The 10,058-nt window shown below is 60.2% G+C and overlaps 1 protein-coding gene across 1 annotated transcript in view; it reads left to right on the top strand.

Moving 5' to 3' along the window:
• ASAP3 (ArfGAP with SH3 domain, ankyrin repeat and PH domain 3) overlaps positions 1-10,000 on the top strand; it is a 17,095-nt gene extending 7,095 nt beyond the window's left edge. Inside the window, exons 7-26 of the mRNA XM_017831069.1 lie at positions 1,488-1,573; positions 2,331-2,406; positions 2,532-2,618; positions 2,895-3,004; positions 3,244-3,313; positions 3,894-3,981; positions 4,487-4,535; positions 4,634-4,818; positions 4,916-5,049; positions 5,436-5,530; positions 5,834-6,014; positions 6,401-6,486; positions 6,595-6,710; positions 6,801-6,868; positions 7,018-7,125; positions 7,258-7,504; positions 7,598-7,886; positions 8,430-8,574; positions 8,738-8,860; positions 9,126-10,000. Of these exons, the coding sequence (XP_017686558.1) occupies positions 1,488-1,573; positions 2,331-2,406; positions 2,532-2,618; positions 2,895-3,004; positions 3,244-3,313; positions 3,894-3,981; positions 4,487-4,535; positions 4,634-4,818; positions 4,916-5,049; positions 5,436-5,530; positions 5,834-6,014; positions 6,401-6,486; positions 6,595-6,710; positions 6,801-6,868; positions 7,018-7,125; positions 7,258-7,504; positions 7,598-7,886; positions 8,430-8,574; positions 8,738-8,860; positions 9,126-9,200 (2,418 nt within the window). The 3' untranslated portion in view covers positions 9,201-10,000. The remainder of the gene's footprint in view (positions 1-1,487; positions 1,574-2,330; positions 2,407-2,531; positions 2,619-2,894; positions 3,005-3,243; positions 3,314-3,893; positions 3,982-4,486; positions 4,536-4,633; positions 4,819-4,915; positions 5,050-5,435; positions 5,531-5,833; positions 6,015-6,400; positions 6,487-6,594; positions 6,711-6,800; positions 6,869-7,017; positions 7,126-7,257; positions 7,505-7,597; positions 7,887-8,429; positions 8,575-8,737; positions 8,861-9,125) is intronic.
• Positions 10,001-10,058: the final 58 nt, after the last annotated feature.

The raw sequence follows: 10,058 nt of genomic DNA, 5'->3' as shown, positions 1-10,058 counted from the left end.
TAAGTGAAGGATGGAGACACAATTCTGGGCCCCCACAGCGAGGAGGAGCCCAGGTGTCCTGGCTCCAGACACTCGGCAGCCCCACAAACCTCTTTAAGGTGACACACAGAGCAGGGAACAACTTCCCAGTGGGTTGTTCCAGGGCTCTCCCACGTTCCCGAGGGCCAGAGCCCGGTGCTGCCTGTGCCCCTCCCAGCAAAGGGCAGGGGGTGAGGGGAGGAGGCTGCGCCCGCCGGGGAGCTGGGACAGGGCCAGATGAGTCACTCCCTTGAATAGCTCCACTGTGGGATAAATAACAGCACATGGAGAGGCGGGAGCTGGAGCCGGGCACGGCGGCTGCGTGCGAGTGGGGCACGTGCACGTGAGAGCTGCTGCTGGCCCTGCAAGTGGGGGGGGCAGCTCTTCTTGGGGGGTTTGAGGGGCGTGTGATGCACGTGGGTTTATAGGGAAGTGGGTTTTGCTGCTTCCTGGGGTGGGGACGTGGTCCTGTTCCACCCCGCGGGGTGGTTGTGTCTCCCCATCGTGGGCCATCTTGCACCCCCAGGGCTGTGGGTGCAGCTGGATCCGGATCCGGGGGTGCTGGGAGCACCCCTGTGCACCCCAGGGCGTGGGTGGCAGGGCGGGGACATTCCATGGGAGCTGGGCACGTGTGGCCTTTCCCAGGTGGGACCTGGTTCAGGGAGTGCAGTGCTGTGACAGTGACTCAGCATCTCCTGCTTGCACGGGGCAGTTTAACGACCCTCTGCAGCCCAGTGACCCCTCAGGGTGTTCAGAGCGCCCAGGGCACCGGGAGACTCCATTCCAGAGGCTCTATCCCAGCATGGAAAGCCCCTGGAGCTCAGGGCTGCCTTCCCCTCCCCTCGCCTCCCGCTCAAAACCATTCCAGCAGCTGGAGAGGAGCTCGCAGGGGGAAAATCTCTTCCCCTCCTCATTTTGCTCAGGGTGAGCGAGACTCTGAGTCTTTCCTTCCCTGCCTGCAGCTGATGGATGGGTTTGATGCACGAAGCTGAAATTCCCCATCCCACGGGACACCTCGGCAGACCTCCAGGGCTGGTGTGCTGCAGGTGCTTGCTGCTTGGAATCTGATTTTTGGGAATAAAAGGGTCATATCTTAAAAAACTTTTGGGATTTTTTTTTCTTTTCCTTTCCCCTTCACGAGCTGCCTTGAGTTTTGGTTATTTATTAACTCCAGAAGTAATGAGCAGCAGGAGAAGCGTGCTTGGCTGGAAACCCCGGAGGCCTCAGCCCTTGAACTTTCCAGCTCTTGGAGAACTTCCAGAGCCAGGTTTTTTGAGGGTGGTCCCCTGTGAGCTGCCTTCAAATCCAACGTCGTGACTCGACTCCTTGAAGCCCAGCCAGTGTTTTAACCCTCCTCCCCGTGTCGGGAAGGGAAGCGAGGGCTGGGCAGGCTCTTGCTCTTTCCTCTGGGAATATTTTCAGCTGGTCCTTGTCTCCGTCACCTAATGGGGTGTCTTCTCCTCCTCCAGTACCTGCTGAAAGCCAGCGAGTCTCAGATGAAACAGGGACCAGATTTCCTGCAGAGCCTCATCAAGTTTTTCCATGCTCAGCACAAGTAGGTGCCACCTGGATAAAAGTGGGATTGTTGTCACCTTTGGGAGGTCCCACGAGGGTCTGGGGGCTCCTTCTCCCATCCCAGCTCCATAAAGCTGTTGATGGAAGTGCTGGGCAGAGCCCAGGTTGCATCTGGGGAGTTGGAATGTGCTTTTTGTTGGCTTGAGGAGCTGTAAATGTGTCCATGGGGCTGAGGGAAGGGGGTTGGCTCGGGATATATCAGATGATTTGGTTTCTGGATTAGATTTCCAGGGATGAGTTCAGCTGAGAGGCTCCAGCATCAGCTGTGGGGCTTGTAATGAGGGTGTTTGGAGCAAGGATTAACATCCCCTTGCCTTTCCCATCGCTCCATGAGGCTGGAGTGGGTGCCATCATCTCCTGCAGCTCTCGAGTGGGGAAACTGAGGCAGAGGGGACAGTCCTGCTGGTTAAAGGCATATCCTTGGCTGGGGCTGTGACCCAGAGACCCCCAGATGTGGCCTCCAGCAGAGCTGCTCCCCAGTGAGACGAACTGGGATTGACCAAGAGGCCAATCCTGCATCCCAGACAGCCCAAATATGTGGGGTATCCAGATCCCAGGGCCTTTGGTGGGCTCTGTCCAGATCACAGCAGCCAGGGAACCACAAAGCAAGGGCAGCTTCCCAGCGAGGGGGTTGCCATGATCTCCTGCCACGTTTCCTCTAAAAAAAAAAAAACAACCCTCTTTTTTTTCCTCCCTCCTCCCTGTCTGCATCTTAATCACCCTCAACAAACGCCCAGTTTCTTCCAAGATGGCTGGAAGGCTGCCCAGAACCTCTACCCCTTCATTGAGAAGCTGGCTGTGTCCCTCCACGCGGTGAGTCCCCCACGCTGCCACCCATCCAGACGTGTCCCATGGGATGCCACCCCCCCCGTGCCCGTGCCAGTCCCTGAGAATGCCCCTGCTCAGCACAGCAGTGGTGGCAGCTCCTCCCTTTGCAGCTCCACCAAGCACAGGAGGAGGAGGTGAAGCAGCTCACGCAGACCCGCGATTCCCTCCGCAGCATCCTGCAGCTGGAAAACAAGGAGGTGAGACCCCCGGGATGGGCATGGGAGAGCTGGGAAGGAGCATTGGGAGGGTGCTGGCTACCCTGGGGTTAGGTTGGGGATGGGGAGAAGCTAGGGAGCAAAGGGGACATCCGTGGGAGCAGAGCAGGAGACCTGGGAGATGTTTGGATGCTGGAAGGGCACAGGGGTCTCTGGCATCCTGCTGGACACTGCATTTCACATAAGGATGAGGTCACTTGGAGCAGCCACTCCTGCACCTCTCACTTTGCTTTTTAACTGCCTTTTTTTTTTTTGCAGGAAAACCTGAGCAGGAAGAACTCTGGCAGTGGCTACAGCATCCACCAGCACCAAGGGAACAAGCAGTACGGGACAGAGAAGTCGGGATTCCTGTACAAGAAGAGCGATGGGTAGGGATGAGTGTTATCCCAGAGAGCTCCCAGCTCCATCCCGGTGTTGTTGATGCTCATGGGAGGCCCCAGAGCTGGGATCCCCGCAGCCCATAGCTCAGCAGGACACTCTGTGCTCTGTGAGTTACAGGAAGCACAGCCCCACAGGATCGTGCCAAGGGCTGCTGTGGCAGGTTTGGGATGCGGATGTGGGCGATCAGGGCTGTGAAACCCTCACTCTTCCCCTTCCTCCTCCTCAGGATCCGCAAAGTGTGGCAGAAGAGGAAGTGTGGTGTAAAATACGGCTGCCTGACCATTTCCCACAGCACGGTGAGGAGCGGGGCGGGGCTGCAGCCCTGACCCTTCTTTGTGCACCTTGGAGCCTTGGTGTCCGTCGTCCGTTGGATTTCAGATCCCTTTCTTTCAGGTTTAGTTTTCCCCAAACTGGTCTCAAATCTGCCTGGCTTAGAATTTAGCACAAGATGGGACTGGAAAGCCTAAAGGGGATCCCCCATGTCTGACAGGGGTCTGTGGGAGGGAAGGGGGGATTGGTTGGGGCAACGAGTTGGGCGATGAGGGCCCAGACAAGCCCAGAAGGGACTGGGGTGGGTTGGGAGGGAGGTGCTTCCCCCTGGTGTTGGAGGCTGGAAACTGCGGCAGGGACAGAGGACCAGGGACATCTGAGAGCCCTGTTCTCCTGCAGAGGGACCCTGTTCTCCTGCAGAGGGACCCTGTTCTCCTGCGAAAGGTCAGACAGAGTCCGACTCCCCTGGTTATCCCAAGAGGAACTGTCTGTGCTGGTGGTTGTCCCCCCACAGTTGCCATCAGAGATGGTGATGCCCAATCCCTTGGTGATGCCCATCCCACCCCTCCCAGTCCTTTAACCCCTCTCCATCCTCTCACCCTGCAGATTAACCGTCCCCCTGTCAAGCTGAACCTCCTCACCTGCCAAGTGCGGCCCCACGCCGAGGAGAAGAAATGCTTTGACCTGGTGACACGTGAGTGCCCAGGGCAGGGTGCCATGGCTGGGGGGTGGTGTTTGACCCTGAGACAGAGGCTGTGGTGGGAGCTCTACCTTTTTGGAGTGGGTTTTCCCTCTGAAGCCCTTTTAACCTGGCTCTGGGTGCCTCCCTGGCTGTCTTTACAGAGGAAGGACCAACCTCTCCAAGATCGAGAAAGCTCAGACAAAAAGAAGTTGTGACGGGGCTCAGGTGATAGGGGAGTGATGTGCAGTGATTTAATTTTTAATTAAGCAGCTCCTTTGGAGAGATTTTAGCAGATTCTTGCTGTCCTGGGCATTCCTGAATCATAGAATGACAGAATCCCAGAATGGTTTGGGTTGGGAATGACCTTAAAGCTCATCTTGTTCCACCCTCTGCCATGGGCAGGGTCACCTTCCACTAGGCCAGGTTGCTCCAAGCCCAGTCCAACCTGGCCTTGAACACTTCCAGGGATGGGACAGCCACAATTTCCCCCCTTTCCCTTCTCTCCCCATCCCTGCAGACAACAGGACATATCACTTCCAAGCAGAGGACGAGCAGGAGTGCGTCGTGTAAGTGCCACAGCCCATCCCCACTCCTTGAGGTGCCAGATCCTGCTCTACCTTTCCCATCCTCCTCCTCCTCCTTCTCCTCCCCCCCTCCTGCCCAGGTGGGTCTCAGTGCTGCAGAACAGCAAGGACGAAGCCCTGAGCAACGCCTTCAAGGGGGATGTGGGCAGCGGGGCAGCGGCGGGCGCCGGGGTGGACGGCGGCGTCCAGGAGCTCACCAGGCTGGTCATCAGCGAGGTGAAGAACATGCCAGGGAACAAACAGTGCTGTGACTGCGGGGCCCCGGGTACGTCAGGGTGCCCCCCCCCGGGTGTGGGTCTGGTACCCACGGGGGTCACAGCATCCTGTGTGATGCTGAGCCCCCTGTGCTGCTCCCACCGCAGACCCCACGTGGCTCTCCACCAACCTGGGCATCCTGACGTGCATCGAGTGCTCCGGCATCCATCGGGAGCTGGGTGTGCATTATTCCCGCATCCAGTCCCTCACCCTGGATGTCCTCAGCACCTCTGAGCTGCTGGTAAGCTGCTCCCTGAGCCTGGAGGTCTCGTGGCCGCTGGGAATCGCCCTCTGCGGCTCCCAAACCTTCTGGGATGCAGAGTTTATTCTTCCTCCTGTGTCCCCAGTTTGCTCCAGTGCTTGCTAACTTGCCCCAGTTTCCCCAGTGTGGTGGTTTGGGCAAGGGGGGGGCCTTTACAAACCTATTTCCTAAGGAGGGGGATGCTGGAACTGCTCCCTCCTAAACCAGACTTCCTCTGCCGTGAAAGATCACCCCTAGGGGAGGTGCTGCTCTAGAAAAGTCCTGGGTGGATCCAGTGGATTCCTTCCCTCCAGGATGTGATCTGGCTGGGGCAGGGGTAGTGTGGCCAGGAGGGCTTGTCTCCCCCCATCCCTCTCTCTCCATAGCTGGCTGTCAGCATTGGGAACACCCGTTTCAACGAGATCATGGAGGCCACGCTGCCCACGCAGGACTGTCCCAAGCCCTCAGCTGGCAGTGATATGTGAGTTGGGTGCAGGATGTGGGCTCAGGGTGGGCTAGGAGGAGGATGAGGAGGAGGAAAAGGAGTGCATGGTGTGTGGTCTGCCCTTGCTTCCATGCCCATCAACTCTGAGACAGTCCAGGGATGTGAGAATGGAGGATCCTGATGTCATCACCTGGATTTTGGTGGGGGATCTGCACCTCTCTGGAGGTTTCCCCTTGATCCCAGGGCTTCAGGAGAAGGGAGGAGCTCAGGGTGCCCCTGGCTGGGGTGGGAGCTGGGGGGTTCTGGTCTCCATGCCCACCCAAGCCCCCCTTCCCCCAGGGCTGCCCGCAAGGAGTACATCGTGGCCAAGTACATGGAGCGTCGCTACGTCCAGAAAAGCAGCCGGGACGATCCCCACCGCCTCTGGGAAGCCATTCGTGCCCGGGACCTCCTGGCCCTGCTCCAGGCCTTTGCTGAGGGGCACGACCTGGCCAAGCCCCTGGCCAGCCCCGAGGGCCAGGTGAGCCCCACACTTAGCAGCGTGGATGGATTTGCCCCCTCTGGAGTGCCTGTGCTTGGAGTTTTCTTGGGCTCTGGGTGGAGAGGTGCCCCTGGGAAGATGAGCATCCCTCAGGTCCAGCTTTCCTCTCTCCTTCAAGCTGTGGGAGATGAGAGCATCCTTGAGTCCAGCTCTGCTTTTCCCTCCATGTCATGGGAGATGAGCATCCTTGGGTCCAGCTCTGCTTTTCCCTCCATGTCATGGGAGATGAGCATCCTTGGGTCCAGCTCTGCTTTTCCCTCCACGTCATGGGAGATGAGCATCCTTGGGTCCAGCTCTCCTCTCCCCTCCGTCCTGGGGGAGATGAGCACCCTGAGGCTCATCTCTCCTGTCCCCTCTCGTGGCAGGAGGCAGGTGAACTGGCGCTGCACATGGCCGTGCGCCACGCCGACAGATCCTCCCTGCCCTTGGTGGACTTCATCATCCAGAACGGGTGCGTCCCCAAGTGCTCCCGGTGTCCCCTGCCCTTTCCCACACGGGAGGGGTGTGCAGGAGGCCCGTGTGCTCTCAGGCCTTGACTCTCCTGCCGGTGGCCCTGCAGGGGGACGCTGGACCGGGTGACGCAGGACGGGAACACGGCCCTGCACTACAGCGCGCTCTACAACCAGCCCAACTGCCTCAAGCTGCTCCTGAAGGGCAAAGCCGCCTTCACCACGGGTACAGGGCTGGGATTGGGGGTTTTGGGGGTCTCTGGTGGGAGGGGCAAGGCTGTAACCTGGATCTGTCCCCCTTTTGTCCCTCGGGCAGCGAATGCGGCGGGTGAGACGGCTCTGGACGTGGCGAGGAGGCTGAAGCACAGCGAGTGTGAAGAGCTGGTTGGTGTGATGGAGGGATTGGGGGAGATGGCTTGGGATGGGGAGAGGGGACCAAAGCACCTGGGGAGGGCTGGCATGGAGGTGGGGGGCTGCTGGGGCCTGTTCCCTCTCTGCCAGGACTCCTCTGACCTGTCCCATCCACCTGGCAGCTGGAGCAGGCACAGGCAGGGAAGCTCTCCCTGCAGATCCACGTGGACTATGACTGGGAGCCACCCTCAGAGTTCCCTTATGACAGTGAGGATGAACTGGAGGAGAAGGTACCTCTGGGAGGGGACAGCACATCCTGTGACAGAGATCCCACATCCCCAGTGGGGGGGCTGGGGGAGTGCAGACCCTCTTTTGGGGCTGGTGGGAGTGGGGCATCCCTGGACCCACGTGCCTGCCCCCAGGTGAGCCCCCTCCAGCGCTCCTTCAAGGGCACGTCCCCGCTGGCCGCCAGCCCCCCGCCCGCCTGCCCCCAGACCCGCTGGAGCTGCGTGGGGGGGATGGACATCACCAACAAGACCTACGAGAGCATCCTGGTGCCCTCCCGCCCCGCGCCCCGCCGGGCCCACAGCGAGGAGATCCCCCCGCCGCTGCCCCTCAAAAACCCCACGCGGGGCGGCTCCCGCCCCAAACCCGGCCACAGCCCCACCGGTGAGTTGGGGTGGGGAGGGGTCACCCGTGGTGGGGTTCTCCCTTCAGCAGGACACCGATTTATTGTCCCCGTTGTGTGTGTGTGTCCCCCAGAGCGCCCCGAGCTGCCCCGGCAGGCGTCAGAGCCGCACTTCTCCGGGCCGGCGGAGGCTCCGGCACCGCGCAGCCTCCCCTCTGCCAGCAGCACGGGTGCCCTGGATGGCACCCCTGGCCCCCCGGCCCCCGGCACCCGCAGCCCCACCGAGAGCCGGCGGGCAGCCTACTGGGAGACCCGCTCCGAGAGCGACGCCAGCAGCACCCGGAGGGGGCCGGAGCTGAGCCCCCCGCCCGGGCAGCCCCCGCCGGGCAGCACAGCCCCCGACATCCCCCCCGTCAAGTTTGGGTAGGGACCCCCCCCTCCTCCAGGCTGGGGGTGCACTGGGTGTTGGGGGGGGTCATTGTGGTGGTTCGGTTTCAATTGCCCCATGTGGAGCAAAGGGGTTCCCACCCCCTGGAGACCCCAGAGGAGTTGATGCTGCCACTGGGACGCAGGACGGGATAAGAGCAGCCATGGGGGTGATGGGTTGTCCCTGGAAAAGGTGATGCAGATTATTTGGGGGTGACACCAAGACCCCCATGCAAATTATATTATTATATAAAAATTTATGTAATAGTATAGATGCATTTTTATGTGATATATAATGATATTTATATATTATATAAAATATTATATGTTTTTTCTCTCTTTTGGGAAAATGTGGTGGGACGGGCTGGTTTGAGGGAGTTGCTGGGGTCCCTCCCTCTCCATCAGCATCCAGGGGGATGCTCCCTTGGGTCCCATGGGGGAGCCCTGACCCTACTGAGACCTCCCAGGGAGGAGGACAGGGAGGGGGAAGGCACCAGTAGGGAGGGTGCCCTGTGACACTGTCCCCGCTGTCCCCCACAGCTCCGAGAGCACCCGCTCGTACCGGCGCATCGGCGGTGGGGTGGGCAAAGCAGGGCCGGCCGTGTCCCCCCAGAGCCCTGCTGGCCCCGAGGACCCCGCTCTCAGCAAGGTGCCCCCTGTGCCCATGCCCAGGAGATTTGCTCCGGTAGGTGCCACGACTTGGGGGGTGTCACCCTCTGCATCCCTGAGCATCCCTGCTCTCCTTATCCTGGGGCTGCAGAGAGGGAAGGATCAGGGGTGTCACATCCCTGCACCCCTCTTGGGAGCGACTTTGGGGGGTCTTTCACCTGCTTTCCACCCCGTTTTAGGCCAAGGGGAGGCAGAAGCGGGTGAAGGCGGTGGCTGACTGCAAGGGGGACAAGGCCCGGGAGCTGACCTTCTCCAAGGGGGAGGTGATCGTGGTGACACGGGAGGAAGATGAGCAGAGCTGGGTGAGTGTCACCGTGGCACAGGTGCTGGGATCCTGATCCCGGTCCTTCTTTCCCTCTGGAGGTGGCTGGGGCGTTCCTGGGGGGCATGGATGGGGGAATCCTTCGCCCATCTGTGCATGGAGTAGGGCTGGAAAGGCTCCAGCTGCTGTGTCACCCCGGCTTAGCCTCTCTAAATTCCCCTGGGAATTGGGATATCAGCCCCAAAGCTTCTCCCGTGCCTGAGATGGGACTCCCACCCCCCTGACCCCCATCTCTGCACCCCCAGGTTGGCTTCATCGAGGGTGACGGCTCCCGCACCGGAGTCTTCCCCGCCAGCTTCGTCCACCTCTTGCAAGACTGACCGGGCAAGGACCAGAGGCAGCTCCCTGCTGGGGGCTCAGCAGAGCCAGACCACGAGGGACACATGCCCAGGACCCTGGCATGGGACCACTGCCCTCCAAGGGGGCTCAGAGACCACCCACTGGGAAACCCGTCCATGGAGGGCAGCGCTGGGGAGCTGAGGGGCAGAGAATGGACACGCTCGCTGCATTGGTGGGCTGAGGTTTCTGTGCCAGCCCCTGCTCCTGCTGCTCTCCCGTCCTTCCCGGGGGCTCTGCTCATCCCCAGGGATTTCTTCTCCCTTCCTCTGCAAGGACTTGGGGAGGGGGGAGCTCCACCCTCTGGTCTGGGGGGAGCAGGGCTGGGGGGCAGCCGTTTCCCCCCAGCCTCCTTCTGCACCCCAACTGTGAAACCTTTGGGATGGGCAAGAAGTAGGAGAGGGCTCTTGCCCTCGCCTGGCTGGGCTGGAGAGTCTCCACCCCAGACTTGGAGCTGCCTGGGCTGGTGGGGCTTGGGGCTGCTCCAAAGCTTTCCTAAAACTCTAGTGAAATGCCATTCCCTGATTTTGGGGGGGTAGGAGTTGAGGTGGCACCACAGAGCCCCTGCCCCATGTCCCTCACCTGGGGTGGGTGCTGGATCACCGCCCCAGCCTTGGGGGCCTCTCCAAGGGAGTTTTTGCATTATTTTTCTGGGACCAACATCCCCTTGTGCCAGTGTCCCTTGGGACCCACCTGCCTCTGTACCCCCCCAATTTACCCTCTCCCCCTTCTCATTTCTGTGTCAAATGTTTCATCTCAAAAAACAGTCTTTTTTTTTAATGTTTTCTGTCTCTGATTTCTAATAAACCATCGTTTTTGTAAGGACCTGGTGCTTGGGGGGG

This window comes from Lepidothrix coronata, unplaced genomic scaffold, assembly GCF_001604755.1.
Source record: "Lepidothrix coronata isolate B3197 unplaced genomic scaffold, Lepidothrix_coronata-1.0 Scaffold187, whole genome shotgun sequence".
NCBI lineage: Eukaryota > Metazoa > Chordata > Aves > Passeriformes > Pipridae > Lepidothrix > Lepidothrix coronata.
This window is presented reverse-complemented; position numbering and strand designations above follow the sequence as displayed.